Below are 21,546 nucleotides of genomic sequence, written 5' to 3'. Positions count from 1 at the left end.
AGAAAGAGAGCGGAAGATGAAGAAAAAAGGAGAGTAGTGAGGGGAGGAGAGGGAAGAAAAGAGACGAGAAAAAAAATTTAGGGGAGTGGGTTGGTTCCTGATTGGGTTTAGCGCGGGAACAGTTGTCAACAGGCGGGAATTTGGGCAGAGATTTTTAGACGACTCCATTTATATGGGTTAGATTGGTGTGCATGTTGTTATATTACGATCATGGTTACAGTGAGCACTCATATCATTCACGTCAGTTGATCCTTCTTGCAAAGAGCGCAATTGGGACATGACCAATGGTATACCAGCTATACCTAAGGAACCGTAACCTGCATGCTGCAGAAGAGTGTAGAGATTTTCCACATCAAAGACAGAAACATAGAAAAGAAATAATTAAAAATTCCCTTCGCCCCAAAACTCCTCTTTCGTCCGTCTTGTCCGATGGAGAGCAAACCGTGCTACAGCAAGAATAACATTGGTTGGCAAGTGCTTGGATGTATTGACAGCCGTGCATCCGGTGGTTTCCAGAAGACCCACACACTAACGAAGCCCCAAACAGCCGAGGCATCACTTAATATTCATCAGACTCATATTCATCATGGAGTAGCGATGAGCGGTAGCCACGTGAAGCGAGATTGGCCTCTAGGCCACCTTCGGAGGCAGGGTCAAAGTAGCCTAAATATGTCAGTAGAGTTCTCCTAATTCAATAACGATGGGACAATTTGCACGTACCACCGCCGCCAAAGTAGCTGAGAGCCACTGGTAAGAAGATGAGAGCATGCGTAGCAGCAAAAACCACCAGGGCTAGCCAAACCCGGAAGTAGTAGATCTCGAAGATCTTGCTCCGAGTAAACGCCAGGACGCAAACTCCGAGAAGTTTTGTCACGGTAATACCACTGAAGACAGTCCCACCAACATTGACCAAGGCCGCCCATGCTCGAGCGTCCTTACCACGGAATTCGGCGGGCACCTTATCCATGATGGGTCGAGCGGGGAACATGAATGCTCGGGCAATGTGAGCACAGAACTCAACACCAATACCGACACAAATGACCAAGTTGACAAGAGACACCGCATTCAAGGAGACGCCAGCGATCGCCATAGTGCCAATGATATCGACCACTATCATAACCACTGTGGTTGTAATGACAGCGCCCGTGGCTATAGACCCCAGTATCACAGAGGTCAAGACGAAGATGATGGCCACGGCCGACCCAAGGAGGGTACCAGTAAGTCGCACAATGGAAACGTATTGATCAAAGAAGATGTAGAACTTGGAATATGGGAAGACGACGATATCATGTTCCCGTGAGATGTCATCTGCAATCCGGCGAGCTGCAATATATGCCTCGATAAATTCATTCTGGCTCCGAAGGGGCGTGTGGCTAGTACGGAAATGACTGGCGTTGATTGTTTTATACTTGTCATCAATGACCAAAGCATTGCTGTAGGGCGCTTTACCACCGAGGGGGCAGGATGCATCGGTGGGAGCATCGATCCATTTTTGGGCGTAATGGACAAATTCAGATCCTTCCGGCATTCCCGAAAGAGAGATGTTCCAGGCAGGAACGCGGTCCTCAAAACAAAGCTTGCCGTTTTCTTTGCAACAGTCTTGCTGGGGGTTCAGCCAATAGAAGAAATCATCAATCCAGCTGGCGGCAGAGCCTGCAAGATAAGAAACATTCGGACGCTTAGACTCTTGCTCAAGAATAAAGGGAAGTGAATACTCCTCGCAAGTGGTGAACCGTCCACAGAGCTGTTGTTGGTGACTTCGTTCGGTAACATTCACATTCCGAGTCACGAAATAGACCGGAGGCCCTGTGTCAAAGTATGAATCTAGGTCGTTAAAATATGAAATCAGATACGAGTCGCTAGGGAGCGCGATACGCTGATCTAACCCAAGAGGAACCTCGGGGATGAAGGCTAGACCGGCAGTCAAAAGACCCAAGAAAAATATAACAACGCCAACTTTCACCCGACGATCCAGGAGGAAAGGCGCATAGACCCGACGAATGAAGACCTGCAAAGTGCTCTCTGCTTCCTGGCCGTCGTAGTTTTCCCCAGGAAAGCCGAACGAATTTGCTTTGCGTACAGTAAGACAAGGGATACAGTCCGCACGGAGACTCTGCACCCGTCTCTGGTTCAGAGCCAAGACGGAGATGAACATGGTGATTTGCAGGATGGCGTTAATGAAGACAGCACCAGCGGCGTATGCGGCAAAATTCTTGACAGCGGGCATACCAACAAAGATGCCCAGGGCAAAGGCCACTGTCTCCGTCAGAGCAGACAGGAAGATGCTAGGTCCGATTCGACCAACCGCTCGGGCAACTCGCTCGTCGATCTCTTCATCGGGATGGCTGATATTGACTCGCTCGAATTCGTGGACGATCAAGAAAATGTTGTCTACTCCGACTGCCAGGACCAAGAATGGAATTACTTCAGCAATGATCAAGGTCACCTTGACGCCCGCTGCCGAGAACAATCCGACCGATGCAGAAACAGACATCAGGACAATGATGATCCCGACGATCCCCAGTGTAAATTTAGACTGAACAAGAGCATTGGACGGATTGGTCAGCAGAGACCTCCAGGTAACTGTGACCGAGCCCAGGGCCATTGAGACGTAGAAGAACATGATCAGGTAACTGATGACAACAATCTTCGCATCTGTGTTGGTAGACTTGTTCAGTTCCTGTTCCAAGCTGACCTCGGAATTAAAAGATACGCGAAGGCCTCGCTCGGCAGCCTCTTCTTGGACTACCCCGAGAACGGCCTGGAAAGTGTTCTCCCAGTCAATAGCTTTTGCTTCTTCTTCTGTTCCCTGGTCGTAATTATTTACCACCCAGGTCACAATGAGTGCCTGGGCATCCAGAACATTCCCTGTGTCTTCATATCCACCAAGAATCATTTCAGGCTTGAGGGGCTGCGAGAAATCGGGGAGACAGCTAGGGTCGCCAGGCGACTTTGTGCAGTGGCTAAGTCTGTCCTTCCATGTATCTGGGTCAAGGTTTGAGACGGAACCGCCGAAATACCCAGTGAAGGATTGCACGACACAAGCTTCTCCAGTCGGCTTGAAACAAACGTCATCGAAATTGAGAGCCTGGTCCAACGAGATCACGCGTCGCACACGAGATTCGACGTCAAACCACCAAGTAAGGGTTTCGTAGTCCAAGAGCGGACGTGAGTCATTATCTGGGCGGTTATTTACCAAAAATGCCTGCTCAGCTCGGAAGAATGGACCAAAGCTCTGATCGAAGAAATCCTTCTCCTGGGCGGCCGCAGATGACGGACTCACCCAGAGTTGCACCGGATCCGTTTCAACGGTGAAATTTAGCCACCCTAGGCTCAGCAGCACCACTCCGATGACGCTGGAGAATATTGTGATTCCTGGGAACCGCGCACAAACACCACCAATTCGATGGAACATAGCTGACAACACAGAGTTGAGCTTGTATACTCCATGTGATCTTTCCATATATCCTCCACGGTGCATGACTTCCCCTTCGTCTTCGTCATCGCTGGGCGTGGGGTCTTGTAGCAGCCGCACCCGCTCTGGTTTGCGGAAGCGGCGTTCCTTGTATGTGACATAGCTCGCGAGAGCAATGACAAACAATAGAAAGACGGAATAAACGAGAATGACGGCAAACGATAGACATGGTAGAAGTCCTACATGACATATCTTGTGGGGGGAGATGGCGGGCAACTCCGGACACACTTCCGGGCAGTCGACACAAGAACATCGGAATGATTTGTCCTCGTCATTGCAGGCTTTCGGCTTTATTGACAAAGCCTTCATTCCTTGCGGGTCAGGCCCAGTGGGCTCTGTGTGATAGTTAATCTGGAACGGGCTCCCGAGAAACTTCTTATCACCTAAAAACTTCATGAAATGGGGAGCGTCTTTCGCACCACCGCCGATGAAGTCAATGGCTTTTCCGCCCGAAGCACCGTTCTTTACGTTTTTGCAGCTATCGTAGAAGCCGTTCTGGTACTCCTCGGACCAAATATTGTCCAACTCGGTCACAAGTCTTTTACCAGATCTGTTTTCTTCTGTTTTGGTGACATTGATGAAAAGCGATTGGTCGGGGGAGCATGTAAAGGTACAGAATATGTTGAAGAAGTTGTCTCGGCAGGCAGGACAGGACGCGATAATTCCCTCTGCTAGTTTGAGGTTACTGGAAAGCGCATCGATCTATGGTTATTAGCATGATAGAATTATAAATATAGTGATACTACCGTTGATGAAAACAGAGGCCGGGATCTCTCACCTGTTCATCTCGACAACAGATCGGCCCTTCGCTCCATTTGCTGCCACACAGATTTACCAACTTTTGGCGTACTGCGTCTTCTGGTTGTTCCGCCAGGTCATTATCTGGACAGGGTAGTTCTCCTCCAAAAATAGACTGCTTTCCACAATGACCTCGAATAGCACAACGGCCCTTTTCGTGGATTTTAGTTTCGCCCTGTGCACCGACAAGGTTAGGTGCAAAAGAGCCCAGCCCAACGATCAAGGCGAGAGCCCTAGGCAACCGCATCTTGCGGGAAGAATGGGTGTGGTGCGAGAAAGAATTCTTTATACCAGACTTCAATTAAGATGTCTGGGACGGGAACACTTTCAATACTGGAGGTTGGCCATGCACTGTTCGGTTCGTGTGGGGAATGTTGCAGGCCGAGCTCAGGAGCTGGCGCAAGGAGGAGGGAATGTGAATTGAAAGGACAGCCGGACGATAGAGCTCAATATAAAATTCGGATTAAAATCAATAATTAAGCTCGATGGCTATGATAGTAGACGCGATAGAGTGAGTAAGAGGAGAATAAAGCAAGCTTTTAGAAGTTGAGTGACGTGAAGGCGGAGACCCGCGGTACATTCGTCCCCCGCACGGTCACGCAACGAACCCAAGTACCTTGTCCAGGCGCTAACCGTCAGGCACGATGATGTGGCTAATATCGTGGCTCGAATCACATTGGCCGAACTGACCTCTCTGTTCTTGGCATCTAAAACCTAAGGGCAAAATATATTTCTATGTGGTTGTGAATATATATGTTCTTTGTCCTCGCTCAAAGAGAACGGATGTTGTACGGAGATTTGAGTCTACGTTATAAGATATGTTATTGTAAGACGCTCATGATTTCATTCAATAAAAAAGAGAAATGACAGACTCCGAGCCGAAACCGCATTCTATGAACAGGAACTCCGAGTCTCAACCAGGAGAGACAAATGTGATTGCGTCTGCATCGCCGGTGATTCAGTTAGCAATGAGAACGAATATGGGAAGAACCCAGAGATGTTAAAAGATATCACATGTGAAAAGAAATTTGGCAAGCCATTTGCCCAAGGGGTATCATCACAATGCAGGCCAGGCAACATAAACATGTAACCTAATAGCCGTCATCATCGACCTGTTGGTAAACGTGGCGGGTTCGGGTGGGATCCTTGCGCATGGTTTGTCCAGAGCCTGTGAATCCCACTAAAAGATGAGACCGGTTAGCATCGATAGAGTAGAGAACGAATCATTTGTAAGGAATCCATACCTCGTGCATTGACACCTTCACCTGTGCGGAACATGCTCTCCTTTTTACCAAAGGCACCTTTGCCTTTGCCTTTAGTTTTGGCAGCGAAATCCTTCCATTTGTTCTTGCCTTCTTCAAGCTCTTTGTTCGCTTTGACCTTGCGGGGAATCTTAGCGGGGCGAGCCATTCCATCACCGGCCTTGTTGGGTTCGTTGCGAGCCTGGGTAGCTAATGCGGGGTTGATATCTGCCGCGGCGGAGATTACACCGGGGTGAGAGAGAGCGGACGAGGGAGGTGCCGAACTGCCTGGGGTTCCATCAGCCTTGCGCTTTCGCGAGTCAGTGCCAGAGATGGGTCGGATATCCTTGGCTGTCAAATTTTCCACAGTTGCATATGACTTGAATGTGACAAGGTACACTGGGTTGTCCGATGAGCCAGTGATGGAGTTGATTTTGGCCGGGTAGAAGCCGTGATCGCCGGAGACCCAGCGCGCAAGAACAATGTCGTTCACCGAGAAGGATACGGGAGTAGTAGGGGCAGTAGTGGTCTCCTCTGGGTGTTCAGAAGGCTTCTGGGAACCATTCGCCTTGAATCGGCCACCCTTGGGAGCGGGTTTGGCGGGCGCAGCTGGCTTGAGTTCAGCAATCTGGGTTTGGAGAACGGTAATGTATTCTTCGAGTTCAGTCTTGAGGCTGTTTAGTTCAGCATTATCAGGGTCTACCTCCAAGCCCAATGCGACAGTTTCAATCTAATGGTTTTTAAGTTAGTGGCGCGTGGTGAATTGGGGGATTTGCCGCAACTAACCTGAGACGTGCATTCTGTCAGGTCTTTCTCCAAGGAAGATACATCAGCCATGATGAGAGTCTGATTGATGTGAGATAGACAGTGATGTTAGGAACTTGATCTGTTTGATGTGTATCGGTGAAGAGCTGAGTGGATTGCGGAGAAATAATCTATCTTTCTTCCTGGCCCGATCACGTGCATTGTACTTCCGCCTTTCTCTCCGCCCTGATAGACGGTTTTACGCCACTGCATAAAGTCCATGTGGATCTGTACCTAGTGCACACCTTCGTTACTCGTATGTGGTCAAGACTTTAATTTGGGAAGACTGGGAAGACCGAGCAGTACGTAGCATATCTAATTCATTATGGTATGATATGCAAACAGGCGATGACCCTATAGCATCACAGTATCGAAAACATCGATAATCCACTTTCTGCAGATCGATGGGGATATATGCATGTTAAGGTCTATTAGAGCTATGGAGTACTCCGTACAATATGCTTTATACTAATATTCCCTGATTTAGGGGAAAAGTGGTAACGTCATTGAATGGCCTGATACCAACATATCGGACCGGGGATTGGAAGACCCGGGCCAGACCCGGCGACATAGGTACGGAGTACGGAGTCTAAATGCTCCATATATTGCATTGCCAAGTCAAGATATGAGTCAGAGGAGTCAATTAACTATGTTGTAGTTAGTTCGGGAACAGTGTGTAGTATGTTGTAGGTTAATTAAACACTTTAGGGCTTAGAAGCTACTCGAAGTGGAGAAAAAAAAAGAAAACTGATTTCAAAGCAGATACGCCAACAGCCAATCATATCAGCCACACCACTCACCGCCCATCCCTGATCGCCCTCCCCCCCTCTTCTAGTCCTCCAGTCATACAACCTCGTCCATCGTTTCTCTTGGATTCTGCAACTTTTCATGTTGGAATCGTTGCATATCAGCCTCGTGTTTGCTCAAGCCACACTTATACCGCAATTCGACTAGCGGGGAATTTTGTCCTCGCCTCAAGCCCCTCTCGAAAGCCGCTAGAAACTCTTCTTCTTCCTCTTTCCCCCTCCATATCCAATATCGCCCCCCATATTGGCCCCCCCCATTGGCCCCCCCCCCCCAAATTTGGAATTTTACTCTCGGTTCTTACTTGCGACGAATAAAGATTCAACATACTATCGGATTGCCGAAATTGCTCACTCACAAATCCGAATAAGTTGTGAAACAGCCCGTGAAGCTATATTGCGAGGATTGAATCATCCTCCAACCCTCGTCGTTTCACGGCATCCATCAATATCTGTTACGGGCGGGAGGCCCGGTTGGACTCTGTATTGAAATCCATTCATTTTTCATCACCCTTGCTTTTCTTGTCCCTCGTCAGCCCCTCTATCCATTGGAAGTAGACCGTCACAATGGGTGATTACGAACGATACCAACAAGGTCTTTACCTTTCCCCCAACCAGCAAGACCTCTTACTAGCCGCTCTATCTTCCAACAACCCCAGCCAAAAGCCTCAAAGTGGCTCTCCCCCAATCAAGTCTTCTCAGAGCCCCGATGAAGATCCCTCAAACGCTCTTAGCACCGACAATCCCCATGCCAACAATTTCGGATTTGGGGACGACGAAAGCCCGTTCTTGGATTTCATCCCGGAGGTTGACTTCGATTTCCCCGGCTCGGCTGACTTGATTGGTGACCTACCGGGATTGGCCGACTATGATATTGGCGGGAAGCGAAAGTCTCTCGACGGCAAGTCGGACATTGAAGGGGAAGAAACCGGAAAGAAACGTAGGGAAAGTGAGGCCAAGAAGCCTGGTAGGAAGCCACTGACTTCAGAGCCTACTACGGTATGCCACTCTTGCTGCACGCGGAAGTTGCTGGGACTAGAGTCGTGAACTGACGTAATTGAGCAGAAGCGCAAGGCCCAAAACCGGGCCGCCCAGCGAGCCTTCCGCGAACGCAAGGAGAAGCACTTGAAGGATCTGGAGGAGTCGGTGGAGAAGTTGCAAAGGACATCCAAAATGGCAAACCAGGAGAATGGCTTGCTGCGTGCCCAGGTCGAGCGGTTGCAGGTCGAGCTGCGTGAGTACCGAAAGCGCCTTTCCTGGATGGCCTCGGGATCAGGAAACGCCATCTCGGCTATGAGCTCGAATTCCATTCCGGGTGCCCATGCCAAAGGGGCCTATGGCCTCCAAAACAACGAGTTTCTCTTCGATTTCCCCAAGTTTGGCGATTTGCCTGGTGGTCATCTCTTCAACGGACCGGCCAACAAGAAAGACCAATCCAAATCCAATGACAACGTCCCTCGGGCACCTGGTGTCTTGGGTCGCGACAGTCTGAACAGTCCCTCGTCTCGATCGAATTCGCTTTCACAGTCGAACAAATCCAAGTCCACCGGAACTTCCACCAACGCTACTTCTACCAAATCGCCTTACTCGGGCTTCAAGCCTTCCGCAAATGATAAATCTACTACTTCGGAGAATTCTCCATCGTCTTCCTCCGACTCGCACCAGAGCCAGATGCTGTCGTCAAACGGGACGTCCCCAGAACCAAGTATGAACTCTTCTCCAAATGGGCAGTACCGCGAGCTAGGGCCAGGGGATTCTTGCGGCGGACATGTCACCACCGATGGAGAGAAATCCTTCTGTGAACAACTTGGTATGGCTTGTGGCAACATCAGAAATCCCATCCCAGCGGTCCGGGATAGCAGGTCCAAATCTCAGAGTGTTTCAAGCGGCCAACCAACCCCAATCGATGGTCCAGCCGGGGGCGAAGGCTCTCAGGATCTTGGAATTGATTGGCTGGCTCATCAAAATGGCGGGCAGTTCGATCCAGTGCTCTTTGGCGATTGGCGAGAGCCCCAGGATGCTGTTCTCTCTCAGGATTTCGGCTCTTTCTTCAATGAAGCATTCCCCCTGCCGGACTTGGGTAGTCCCTCCCACAATTTGTCCGAGGTCGCCACTGACGCGGCCGCACCCAAGAAGAACCTCATTTCTCAGATTGATAACAAGCTCGAGGAAGATGAGGTCGTTCCAGGCGAAGACCAGTCGCAGATGCTGTCATGCACGAAGATCTGGTACGTGCATTCTCATATAAGTATTCACCAGTTTATCTTCTTCCAGATGACTGACTTCATTTTTTCTCTAGGGATCGTCTTCAATCTATGGAAAGATTCCGCAACGGCGAGATCGATGTTGACAATCTCTGCTCCGAGCTTCGTACCAAGGCACGATGTTCCGAGGGTGGTGTAGTCGTGAACCAGAATGATGTTGATGACATTATGGGACGAGTTAAGTAGCGGCTTGCTTCCAGGAAGCTCACCGTCACTGCCGCCCTTAACACAACTCATACTCGGGCTTAATTCACGATTCACGGACCAACACCAACTCATTGATACTTGCGCTCTTTTGATTTATACGCATACCCATCGTCGATTGTCATTTAGGGGAGGAATCCTGCCCGGCGTCATGAATACAACACAGGATAAAGAGGAAAAACTCATAGGAGAGGAGAAATAACATCCTATTTACGGGATATTTGATTTTGAAAGCGAATTTTTTTTGTCGATGCCCATAGCTGGCAATCTATCAGTGTCCCTTCTCAAGGGGACACCACATTCCTTTTTTTTCCCTCTGCTCTCTTTGCAACAGTAATTGTCATTTGATTTGTTTTATGCTTGTTCTGATTGACAACATTGAGCTATGGGAGACACCGTCTCTGGCCATGAGATTTCAGCAAAAATGGAATGGCACTTCAAATGCCTATTGTACGGAAAGGGAATATGGCGAAATTGATATACTACTTTCTTTTGCAGCTGGGACAGAATAGCCCTGCTTTGCGATGTTCAATGTACTTTTCTTTTTTTGTACACAATCTATTCAATGGATCTCATCTCTACTCGCAATTGACTCAGTTCTACTAACCCAGCTAGATTAAGCATACGGTAATAGGAAGACTTGTAGGTACGCAAGAATGAGTACGAAGTAGCAATCTCGTAGATCTACAAACTCCAGAAGAAGGAAAGCTGTAAGGGTATCGATGTGGTCCACGGACGTAAAAAATAAAGTACAAAGAGAAAAGAGGTGAAAGGGTGTATTCTTTTTTTTTTTTTTCTTTTCTGATGATGTTTTCTCCATCCATTCCTCCCTCTGCAAACAAAAAAAGAAACTGTCTGGAGCTCACCGAAGGACTCTCACTTCGGAGTCCAGATCAACGCTGCAATTAGCGTCCATGTCCTGTGTCCCTGACCGGACCTGGGAACAAAGAACATAAAAGATTGAGCGCTATCAGAGTCAAATAAGGGAAAAAGAAGATTTGCAAATGGGACGAGATAAAAAAAGACACAAAAGAATTAGAGTATCAGGTGTGTAAGATCGAGGCAATGTCAAGGGCCGGGGGAAAAATATGAGACATAGAAATTTGTATGTCACCGATCAGGCATCGCCGGATGCGACAGGCTTGTCGCCTGAGGGGGTAGGAGAGTCATTAGGGCCGCTCTTGAAGCCACCCCGACCTCCTCCACGACCACCACGGCCTCGCTCGCCAGTGCCACGGCCGCCGCGGCCACGGCCACCGAATCCACCACGACGACTGCCATCGCTGTCACTGGCGCTCTGGTACCCACGCGGGGCGGTAGTGATGCCACCCCGGGTGCTGGACTGCCAAGTTCCGGCATTGCCGACAGCAGCACGGGTGCTGCGGTCCTCGAAGAACTTGAAGTTGGGCTTACGTGGCTGACCATGGGGAGTGGAACCGGGCTTCTTTAGCTCAATAGGCAAGTGGTCCAGAGCCGCCTTGGCCTCTTCGACGCCCGAGAATGTCACAACGTGGTTATACTTGCCGAGCTTTTCGATCTTGGTGATCTTCGATCTGTCCTCCTCAGAGATGAGGTCACGGACGGCCTGTTCGCTTTCGGCGCTTGTTACGAAAAGAGCATTTGCGGGCTTCTTTTCGGCACGTGGTGCAGGTGATTCACTTAGCTTTTCGTGCGGGGCAATACCGTTAGTCTCGGCAGCTGCGGTCTTCTCCTCCCCGGTGGGCTGAGCAGAGGCGGCAACAGGTGGCTGGGGGGTAATGGACTTGGGAATCACGGGAACAGGGGAGGCTCTCGGTCCCTTCTGGCCCTGAGGAATGGGTGCACGCGCAGGAGGGGCTTGGCCGAACTGGGGAGCCACGACGGGGGTCCGGGCTGCGCCTGTCGGGGCGGGTGAGGCAGTGGTCGCTGGGTGACCAGTAGAGACAGGTTGAGGGGCACCACCTGCCTGGGGTTTGCCAGTGCGGTGGGCGAAGTTGAATCCTTGAGCCCGCATCTCTGTCGCGATGCGTCCACCTTCAACCTCCAATACGAGATATCCGAACGCCGCATCGGCCAAGTTGAAGTTCCACATATTCTTGAATGCACTCTCGTCGACTTGTCCAGCAGCATTACCAGCGGCAACGGGGCCACCGAATGGATTACCGCCGTTGGCAATGGAAGGCATCTTGTGAACAACATCCAGGGCATTCTCTAGGAGAGTCTTCTGTCCATCATTAGAGGAGATAGCTGCCTCGACCTCGATCCGGACCGTCTCCCAGACATCGTTGAATGACGCCTTAGAGGCAGCAAGCTTGCCACGATAATGATCCAAAGACGGGTTCACGGAGAACTCATTGTACGAGGAACCGTAGCGGAAATGAAGACCAGCGGAAATTGAAAAATCGGCCTTGAGGGTGACGGAAAGCTGGTTCAGCATGCCCTCGCGGGCAGGAGAAGCGTGAGTGACAAAGATACGAGTCTCGGAGGGGTCGTAGACACGATTGGCGGTGTCGATGAGTTCGCCCATCTGCAGAAGTGTCGTCCACATGGTACCTTGGCCGCCGGCAATAGTCGTCTTTCCTTCACCATTGTCGAAAAGCTTATGCATCACGACAGCACCTCCCAGACCCAGCAGACGGAGCTTCACACCGCCGATATCGAGAAGGCGCGAGTTGGCCTCGTCGATAATGTGTAGCTTATCTACCTTGTATTCACCCGAGCGGAACTTCTCCAGCACGCGCACATCTTCGCAGGCACCCCAAACTGTGTAAACCGGCACATCAAGGGTGATGCGTTTGTCCAGTAGCATAGAGAGCTCAGAGAGGGGCAATTGCTCGGGCGGGAAGCGCTGCTTAATCGACTGCTGAGGAGATACCTGTGCGATGGACCGTTTCACGTTCTCGGGGAGGAGGGGGGAATATTGTGCCACATGCTTCAATGTCCTGTTCGTAGATTCGGGTTAGCTGATGCTGTCCAGTAGATTTCGGTGCCTGGCGAGGCGAATGTGTTGGGCAGCAAACACGCGCCGAAAAGCTTCAGAAGAATACTCACTTGTCTGCAATTCGCTCGAGCGAGGTGTCATCGTAGAAACCAAAGTCACCGGTGTGAATGATGTGGTCGGCGCGGGCCTGCTTCGCAAGCTCGTTAAGAGACTTCAAGTTGCCTGTTTTACGCGTCCAATTAATATTGTGTCACTTTGCCAAGAAAGACATTGCCACAACGTAGTTACCTCGCACGTCTGCAATGCACAAGATTCGTGTCGGACCACTCTGAATCACACGGCCATTGTTGGGGAGAAGCGGCGTGGCACCGGGGACAGGGCCCGCAGCCGCACCATTCGAAATAGGGTAGCCTTGAGCACCGAAGTTGGGGCGGGGCTATAAGTGAAAAAGAAGTGATGATATTAGCCAAGCTCTCCAAAATCTCAAGATATGACATTCGTCGCGATTAGAAGCTGGGGTGCGCAAATGCGAGGGGACGTAAGGTTAGGGAGCCACCTACAGAAGCCATGGGGGTGTTGAATTAGATCGATGTGAATGGTAGGATGTGAAGTGTAGGGTGAAGATGATGGAGGGGAGAAAGAAGAGAAACGAAAGAGGGAAAAGGATGAAGGTGGTGTCGAGGGGAAAAAGATGTCGAAGATTCACTTTCTCATCGATGAAGCAGCAGGCGTGACATGAAGATTAGGTAAGCCGCCCCTGGGTGGACCTCTACAAACAACACTCTTTATATGTCCATGCATGGGGCCTTTGAACTGATTAAGTTGATTAAATGGATTATATTGACTGGTTTGACTGATTTGACTACATTGTATTACTCTTGGCTGTTCCTAGGATGTGGTATTTTTGTGTTTTTTCCACATTGGGCCGAGATATTATCATATAACATGATCTCGTCCTGAGCTCGTGAAGTCTAACATTGGTGAGACAGTCTCTCCTCGCCCGATCATCCGGGGTGAGTACTCTATGTAAGCTGTGAGAGATAGACTGAAGGACCCTAAATCCCATCCCAAGATGTCTCTTGACTATCAGGTATCAGGTATGTAGGTCACGACAATCCATGTGTATCAAAGTTCTTCGATATGATTCCCAAACAGGTATTGCTGCCTATCTACCATCTCTCCCACTGGCTCCAACACTGCTCCACGTCGACATGATAAAGATTGAATGGATCGAGGGCCTTTCAGTGCTAACAACGCAAAATGTCCCCCAACAGTCGGACGGGCCCTACACAAAATAGGAACTCCTGGCTCATTTCCGTGCGCAGAGGTTGCAACATACCGATCAGAGAAAGGCCAATTGTGTTTTCCATTGGTCATGAACGACCATAAGTCATCGACGAACTCGTCCCTGGCGCTCGTTTCAAAGGTACCAGCCAGCCACATATTCCAATCCGATTTGGCCCAGTCTTGGCGATTATCGAGAGGGACACCATATTCACCGCGAACAGATATGAAAAAGTTACTTCCCATTTGATAGGCAGCGCCGGGAAATGTATTCAGGCCCAGCAATACATCAGGGAAGAGATTATATGGGGTCTTCCAAGTACCTGGCCAGTCAGGATATTCCAAAACAAAATGTGTCTGGTCTTTGTCTGTTCCTAAGCCTTGCTGGAAGAAGATATTGGCATGCTGATCACCAGCACGGGAGTAAACCCCATCTCCACTCATCTCCCCAAACGCCTTGAGGCCAACTGCAGCCTTAATTGCCAGATTTGTCTCGTTCGCGAGAGGTCCAGCTGCGTCATTTGACGACAACTGATTGGCAATATTAATACTATTTTCCAGCAAGTAATTTGCATACTTCTGGAAAACCTCCATGTAATGCGCAGTCCAGTCGGTATCGCCAGTGGCTCGAACATACGCAGCAGCTAAAATAAGCAGATTTCCGCATTCCTCGATTGGCATCGGCTCTGCTTTCTGGTCATCATGACCAATAGCATGGGGATAATGAGTGCCAAGGTCATGAATCGTGTATGGCAAATGCCAGCGACCAGCAGCAAGGTACTTCATAATGGGCTCCAGCAATAGTCGGATGTAGTCCGGATCCATGACGTAGTAAATCGGGAAGGCGGGCATGATAACGTCGATTGTGTTGGTATTTCCATTACTAGAAAGCTCCTTGATGAAAGCCAACACCTCACCGGTGTCGAGAGAGTCATTGGGAATTACCAAGTCGATGCCTCCGTATGCTTGCCGGGTCGAAAGAGCTAGGATATCTGCATACTTGGGACCCGCAGCGGCAGAAGATAAGGCGACCAGCTCCCGATCCAGTTTCAATGACTCTAGCAATGCGTTGCTATAGTCATCCAAGAAGAATGAGAGGGCGCTCGATGTGGTGGGGTACTCTGCACGATAGAAACCAGTGTATGCTTCTCCAAGATAGTTGATGGCGGCTTCTCTTTCGTACCCGACCACGAAGTTCACAGAATGCCCACCAGTGACGTTACCAAGATTGTGAGCCAGTGCGACAACACTTCCCTCAGCCCAGGTATCGTCCACACCAGATAGTTCACCATCCTCACCAAATAGCCTTCGTACATCCTCGGGACTTCCCGAGAGAGCGGTTAACTGACTCAAGCTAGATGATCGAGAGGCGAGAATTGCTGAGCCCCAAAGAGCCATGTCGTCTGCCTCGGCATACAGCGGTGCGTCTTCGACCGTGAGCGAGTAAATGGCTAGGCCGTCTTGCTCTTCGAAGTCGCGCTGTGAGTGGCTTTCTCGCCCAGTCCACCTGGCATCGATATCCGAATAAATTTGGATCTCATAGCCGCGCGATTCAGCTACCTGTACTGTTAAATAACCTATTATCCCAGTCAGTTCAAAATATCCACAATCTACCATATTGCACATCACCCACTAAAAGGAAGCGACTGCCGAACATAGTTTGACGGTGACACAGGCGACAAGAAATCCAGCTTGAATGCCACGGGTCCAGCCGTGAGATCAAATATCGAATGCGTAGCGGTAAATTCAGCGCGATGCACCGTCGCAGGGCGGATATTGCTTACGTCCATGTCTGGAACGCCCATCAGACTATATGCCTGGCCATTCACACGGACAATTACAGACCAGCCGAGCTCTTGGCCAGCCCAGAACTGAGGTTCAGCATAGGGCAACTGCTGTACTCGGTCGCTGGGCATCCATGCCGATAGATACGGGTTGCGGACTGCTAGCGGGTAGGACGGTGGGAGGACAGGGTGATGCGTTACAGAACTCGATTCCTGGCCCGAGTAGAGAGAGAGCATCGATGCATAGAGGGGGCCTAAGCCCAGTGAGCTTAGACTAAATCGCATGTTGAAATTGGTGCATGTGTCGGAGGTTGAAGAGTGTGACCAAACGAGCCGGGCGCATATATTATGGATGGCAATATCCAGTGGATATATCCGAGCAATATCCACGGCCTAGATGAAAGTATATTGAAGTCAGAAACTGAACTACAGAATTCCTTGTCGATCTTCCTGCGTCATATTGGAGGGGCCCCCACAGTACTTACGCGTTCGCAACTATCTACAGCTTCCCAATTCGCCGCCCACTTTCATCGAAATGAATATGCTTTCCAGACACGAGCGCATCCTAGAGGTAATGATCAATCCCAACGGTCTTCACAACATTGGTTAGCTTCATAAAAACCGGCGTGTTCCCTAAGCAATTATCTTCCTCGAAGGTAGGGCTGGACCGACCTATGAGGAACTCGTCAAGTAATGCCACCGTTGTGGTATTAGCTGGTAAAGTTTCGCCGAGGGTTGTCATCCACTGTCAATTTGCCCTTAGTGCCTATTTCAGCGGTATCCTCCCCGGCAACCATCATGCGCTAGCAATACTAGGCAATCATGCCAACAAACACACCGTTGCACCAGGCTGTAGATTCGTCGTAGAAGCCGGCGAGATCGAACTTGCCACAACTCTAGCCGTGGATAACGGCAGGTCGTCCGATGAGATATTGCTCATCTTGGCCGGTACGAATCGGCAACGTCTAGACAAGTCGTACACCACCTTCAGATAGGGCTTCTTCTTAGCAGCCTAGACCACTGCTTTGCACTTTAAAAGATATTCATCAACATTTGTCGTAATTTCAAACAGGAAGAAAATACACGACTTGATGTCGGTAGACAGCGGCTTCTCCCGGAGAACGTGCAAGTCTTGCTCGAACTTGATTGTCCCCTCCGCGTGCACGTAGCCGTAGCAATCAACAGCCTGCAGATCGGGATGCTTGGGCATCTTATTGTGGGTGATGTACTGGGTCATACTGTAGGGCGCCAAGTTCAGTCCAACACCAAGGCTGAGAACACGGTATTTACCGCACGCCATAGTCTAGTGGCTTGTGAGTTGAGTTTGTTTTTCGCGAAGTATTGCACCGACTTGGCAGGGGGTATCATTCAGCATCCCCTCGACCAAAGGGCTGCGGAATCACCATTGCAATCCATGTATGCAAGGACCAGTTGGAATATGAACGCGGTCATCTAAAGATTGCACAGTGGCAAGAGGTTGACGAGAGTATGGATCAGGAGTGAAAAACAAAAGAGTAATTCAGGTCGATAAAGACCGATGACTCAGTAGAACGACCCGAACATGAAGGTGTCATGGAAAGTCCATGGAAAATTCTTCCCAAGTCTCCCAAACAGGTATGCCAAAGGGGTCTGGTCAAGGGGAAGATCTCAATCTCAGGGGGAGCATCGTACGTAGTCACACCCCACCCCTTTCTCCATTTTACATTATTTAAGTCACCGTTGCGCTTCGTTTTCTTTGATTAATTCCACATATACTACAACGTGCAGAACAAGAAGTACTTGATATCCTCTGTGATATCCTCTGCAAGACCCCGGCGTCCCCTACGTCCCGCCCCCGCAAAAACAACCTCGCGCTAGCGGAAGATCAGCATTGTCTCGGAGAAATTGCAAGCGACGCGCGTGACAGGCCATTTGTTTCGCCTCCGGTCTCACCTTCAAACATGAACACAATCCTCGCGTTCTTCCACGGGCTAGTCCCAAGATGTTTACGGAAATCCGATGTCACAAATTCCGACGCCTCGAGGAAACACTACTATATACCCGTCATGCAAAGCTCAAAGTCCCCCATGAGCGCAACCAAAGAGCACAAGATCATATCAATTCCGATTCCATGCGCATCCCCGCCTTCTTACAACGATGTAAGCGGCGCCGTTATCATAAACCAGGATGGCAAACCTCAGTTCCTATCACCACAGGAAGAGGTAGAGCGACAACACCGACTGCAGCAAGCAGTGCGCGAGAAGATGTTAGGGCTACCACGAACGACCAAGTTTGAATGGTATCACAGAACATCGGGAACTACAGGCCCTGTGAGCGAGGAACTACCACCACCGCTGTATACCCCCCGAGAAGATGAGAAGAAATGACGTCATACCAAGTGCTGGATATGCAGAGTATTGACAGAGCGTTGGATTTCCCTACTCGTGAGCAGGATACAGCCCGCAGTACACTTTATATAGACTGCAGGGGTCTTTGTATGATAATGCACCGAGGGTTCACCTTTTAATTTCATGGCCTTGGCTATTATTTATACAAGAATTGCATTCGTAGATGTATGCGAGGCTAGTTCCGGAACAGTCTCAAGCCACCTTCCTCCCGATCAACATCATCCTCTTCATCGCTAACATCTTCATCATCTTCACCGAGCAAGCCGCTGGCCGTTTTGCCGAGCAGAGAAGCAAAGAACTCATCTCGTGCGCGGGTAGACCAGGAACCACGGTCATCGGGGGCCATGAAGTTTTGGAGCTTTTCATGCACAGTGTACTTCATCTTGCGGCCCTTGGAAGCACGGGTATCAATATCTCGCTTCACCTTATCGTTGCGCATACCAGTAATGGGGTGAATAGGCAGGCGCGAGGGCAACTGGTGCAGGTTGTCAAAGCCACTGGTCATAGAATCGGCTGAGGACATGCGCTGTTCAACGAGATCGCGCAAAAGGGACTGGTAGAAAGCCCCATCATCGTAGAGAGGTTCTTGTTGATCAGATGTGCGCGAACGCTTCGAGGATCGTTCTCCAATCTCTGTGGCAACTTGAGCATCGAGAACGGCTGTGATGGTTTGTTGGCGACCGGAGGTAGAACCGAGCAGTTTGCCTCTAGCATTAGGAAGAGATGCAGAAGTGCCACGAACTTTCGAGGACCACTTGTCGAGAATGGAACGACGGTGCGAAATGGACTCAGACTCCAATTCAGCCATACGTTCCCATAGCGAGGTAGAGCTAGTGGTAGGCGAAGCAGGGGAGGGTCGCTTGCGCTTTTTGCTGCCTTCTTTGGCGGTAGCATCGGCCAGGGCAGTACGTAAACCTTCGAGGGTCGACCATAACGCCAGAGCAGCTGACTCTGCTGACTTGATTGCTTCCTCATCAACAACTTCTTCTTCTTCATTCATCTCATTCTCTCCATCTGCTTCGCTCTTTGAACCCAACACAGCAGCAATACCGTTGATAGAGGTCAATCCACTCTGAAGCTTCATCCGCGCGTTAAGGAGCGCATCAAAAGTGATACGTTGTTGCTTGACAGCCTTTCCCTTTGTAGCATCGGCCTTGGCTGCCGAGGAGATCGTGGCAGCGATAGTTTTCTGATCTGTTGCCATTAGTTTCCGAATCTCGTCGCGGTCAACAGACGGTCCGCTTGTGTCGCCATGTCGGACATCTTGGCGGGTTTTCTTGGAGTGCTTGTCGACTACCTCGTCGGCATCCTCACTTTCATCCTCATCATCCTCTTCGCTCTCTTCGTCATCGTCATCCTCGCCTCCCTCTGTGTCCTCATCGGAACTCTCCTGGGCCAGGGCATCGTCGCCGCTGGCAGATTCTTCGGAGCCAGACGAGACATCTGAGTTCTCGTCGCCTTCATCACTTTCGGCGCCTAGTGCCGCCCGGCTGACTCGGGCACCATCATATTGCTTCCCCAGTGGGAGGGGGTCATCTTTGCGGAGCTTTGCTTTCCTGTTTGATTATTAGCGCGTTGTTGATACCAAATACACATATTTTTACACACCCAACAGTTTCATAATGCTCTCTGCCTGTCGTCACTTCTTCTTTATCTTCACCTTCCTCGTCACTTGATTGCTGACCATTATCGATATCCTCGGGATCAAAATCTAAGGGCGAAGTAAGCATTGAATGACCGATACTCAAGAGGATCTGTTATGCATCATTCAGGCATACCTTTAGGAGTTGGATCTTCAAAATCAGCAAGCTGATCAGCCAGGGAACGACCTGCGCGTGGTTTACCCATGGTGTTTGGTATGAGGAGAGAATGAGAGATTGCCGAGCAACTTTTTTACTGGTTTTTCCGGATAACGGATTATTATTCCTATCTAGGTTTAGCGCCCGTAGGCGGTAGAGGTTCATGTGGGCGGTGTACAGCGTAAGAGCTTCAACTAAAGGCGGTCGGCCCTTTACTTGGCAGTATCGCAGTGGATATCTTGCACTACATATTCTGGAACTACTTCTGTTGCTCACAGATTATTAGGTCTTGCATTTTTTTCTTCTCATCTGCCTCATTTGGCCTGTGAGTATGTTGGTTCTGCCGTCTAGCTCCATCACTAGGGGTGCGAGGCTTTTTTCTACATATCGTGCTCTTCAGCATGACAATCCTTTGGTTAGTTGTTAATCTACATTTTAGAGCTCCGGTGGTTGTTTCTCGGCTCACTAATTGACTCTAAGAACCATTCTCATTTGTTACAATAGCTATTTTGATTTGCATTGACTGACTATGAACAGGGACTTCCACGCTCTGGTACCCCGCCAACTTTTCGTTCGCGCCGAGGGCTGCCTGAGAAGCGCAAGATTCGAGATGTTAACAAAATTGTTGCAGTCTCTTCAGCAAAGGGAGGAGTTGGAAAGTCTACAATAGCGGGTACGTAGATATTATCCCCCTATCTAGGCGCAAGTGTGAGCCCAAATCCAACAAACAGTGGCTAAAGAGATCTTATCAGTCAATCTCGCACTATCATTTGCACGCCGTGGTATCAGGACTGGAATTCTTGACACCGATATATTCGGTCCTTCTATCCCCACCCTCCTTAATCTCTCGGGCGAACCTCGCCTCGACGAAAGTGAGACTCCCTTTCTAAGCTTACCACCATTTCAGCCATAATCAACATGCTTATGAACATTGCCAGACAACTGCCTCGTTCCTCTAACGAACTATGGCCTTAAATCGATGTCAATGGGCTATCTCCTCCCCCAAACACAAGCCGACAGCACAAGTGGCGAGCTACCTATGGACACAACACCAATCTCATGGCGCGGGCTAATGGTAACCAAAGCCATGCAACAACTCCTTCACTCAGTGTCGTGGGGACCACTGGACGTTCTAATCCTCGACTTACCGCCGGGAACCGGCGACGTGCAGCTCACAATCAACCAAGAAATCATCATCGATGGGGCAGTGATCGTATCCACGCCGCAAGATATCGCACTCCGCGACGCAGTGCGCGGCATCGGGATGTTCCAGCGAATGGAAGTGCCCGTGCTCGGAATGGTGCGCAACATGGCATATTTCGCGTGTCCACGGTGCGGGACTCAGACCCGTATATTTTCGCATGGTGATAGCCACCACCACGCGCACGGTGAGAACCACGGCGTCGTGGCTGAGTGCAAGCGGCTCGGAGTGGACTTTCTCGGTGACATCCCTCTGGATGCTCGGGTGTGCGAGGATGCTGATCGTGGAATGCCGACTGTTGTTGCTGAGGAGAATGTTGAGCGCAGTGCGAGGCGGGAGGCTTTCCTTGGTGTTGCTGAGCAGGTAGCTCGGAAGATTGGTCTTGATTGGCACTGAAGGGTCGACTCATCTTGCCCAGACGTAGAGTTATGAACATTGTGTATTATTATATCAGACTCCCATATCCGGTGGCTGGCTACTGGCTATTTATCTCGGCATTCCGCTTATTTGGGTATAGACTGTATTTATTCTCAGAACTATGTACTTCCATCTACAAATGATGGTCGACTGCTAGAGGCCTAG

At 49.9% G+C, this 21,546-nt stretch overlaps 9 protein-coding genes across 9 annotated transcripts; 3 read left to right on the top strand and 6 right to left on the bottom strand.

Moving 5' to 3' along the window:
• Positions 1–559: 559 nt before the first annotated feature.
• On the bottom strand, positions 560–4,520 carry ncr1 (sphingolipid transporter NCR1; the record flags this gene model as incomplete). Its single annotated transcript, XM_057190742.1, has 3 exons — positions 560–663; positions 721–4,177; positions 4,254–4,520. 3 exons carry the CDS (start codon positions 4,518–4,520, stop codon positions 560–562), a joined length of 3,828 nt encoding a protein of 1,275 aa, XP_057038398.1.
• An 844-nt stretch (positions 4,521–5,364) lies between these two features.
• On the bottom strand, positions 5,365–6,351 carry N7518_009815 (tudor domain-containing protein; the record flags this gene model as incomplete). The annotated part of the gene is made up of 3 exons (XM_057190741.1): positions 5,365–5,453; positions 5,518–6,244; positions 6,301–6,351. 3 exons carry the CDS (start codon positions 6,349–6,351, stop codon positions 5,365–5,367), a joined length of 867 nt encoding a protein of 288 aa, XP_057038397.1.
• Positions 6,352–7,688: 1,337 nt separating this feature from the next.
• yap1 (putative bZIP transcription factor AP-1/Yap1) lies at positions 7,689–9,571 on the top strand (the record flags this gene model as incomplete). The annotated part of the gene is made up of 3 exons (XM_057190740.1): positions 7,689–8,120; positions 8,187–9,349; positions 9,421–9,571. 3 exons carry the CDS (start codon positions 7,689–7,691, stop codon positions 9,569–9,571), a joined length of 1,746 nt encoding a protein of 581 aa, XP_057038396.1.
• A 1,135-nt stretch (positions 9,572–10,706) lies between these two features.
• N7518_009813 (uncharacterized protein) lies at positions 10,707–12,945 on the bottom strand (the record flags this gene model as incomplete). Its single annotated transcript, XM_057190739.1, has 3 exons — positions 10,707–12,510; positions 12,620–12,731; positions 12,798–12,945. Coding segments are annotated over 3 exons (2,064 nt in total), but the record flags the coding sequence as incomplete, so codon positions are not given.
• Positions 12,946–13,634: 689 nt separating this feature from the next.
• On the bottom strand, positions 13,635–15,862 carry N7518_009812 (putative glutaminase; the record flags this gene model as incomplete). The annotated part of the gene is made up of 2 exons (XM_057190738.1): positions 13,635–15,370; positions 15,427–15,862. 2 exons carry the CDS (start codon positions 15,860–15,862, stop codon positions 13,635–13,637), a joined length of 2,172 nt encoding a protein of 723 aa, XP_057038394.1.
• A 727-nt stretch (positions 15,863–16,589) lies between these two features.
• Positions 16,590–16,877, bottom strand: N7518_009811 (putative NAD binding Rossmann fold oxidoreductase; the record flags this gene model as incomplete). Its single annotated transcript, XM_057190737.1, has 1 exon — positions 16,590–16,877. One exon carries the CDS (start codon positions 16,875–16,877, stop codon positions 16,590–16,592), a length of 288 nt encoding a protein of 95 aa, XP_057038393.1.
• Positions 16,878–17,517: 640 nt separating this feature from the next.
• On the top strand, positions 17,518–17,943 carry N7518_009810 (uncharacterized protein; the record flags this gene model as incomplete). The annotated part of the gene is made up of 1 exon (XM_057190736.1): positions 17,518–17,943. One exon carries the CDS (start codon positions 17,518–17,520, stop codon positions 17,941–17,943), a length of 426 nt encoding a protein of 141 aa, XP_057038392.1.
• Positions 17,944–18,139: 196 nt separating this feature from the next.
• Positions 18,140–19,812, bottom strand: N7518_009809 (AATF family protein; the record flags this gene model as incomplete). Its single annotated transcript, XM_057190735.1, has 3 exons — positions 18,140–19,520; positions 19,573–19,675; positions 19,743–19,812. 3 exons carry the CDS (start codon positions 19,810–19,812, stop codon positions 18,140–18,142), a joined length of 1,554 nt encoding a protein of 517 aa, XP_057038391.1.
• A 282-nt stretch (positions 19,813–20,094) lies between these two features.
• N7518_009808 (Mrp/NBP35 family ATP-binding protein) lies at positions 20,095–21,360 on the top strand (the record flags this gene model as incomplete). Its single annotated transcript, XM_057190734.1, has 4 exons — positions 20,095–20,178; positions 20,301–20,436; positions 20,495–20,635; positions 20,702–21,360. 4 exons carry the CDS (start codon positions 20,095–20,097, stop codon positions 21,358–21,360), a joined length of 1,020 nt encoding a protein of 339 aa, XP_057038390.1.
• Positions 21,361–21,546: the final 186 nt, after the last annotated feature.

Source organism: Penicillium psychrosexuale (assembly GCF_028828465.1).
Source record: "Penicillium psychrosexuale strain IBT 29551 chromosome Unknown utg000005l, whole genome shotgun sequence".
Taxonomy (NCBI): Eukaryota; Fungi; Ascomycota; class Eurotiomycetes; order Eurotiales; family Aspergillaceae; genus Penicillium; species Penicillium psychrosexuale.
Note: the sequence above shows the minus strand (reverse complement) of the source record. Positions and strands in the feature narration are given on the sequence as shown.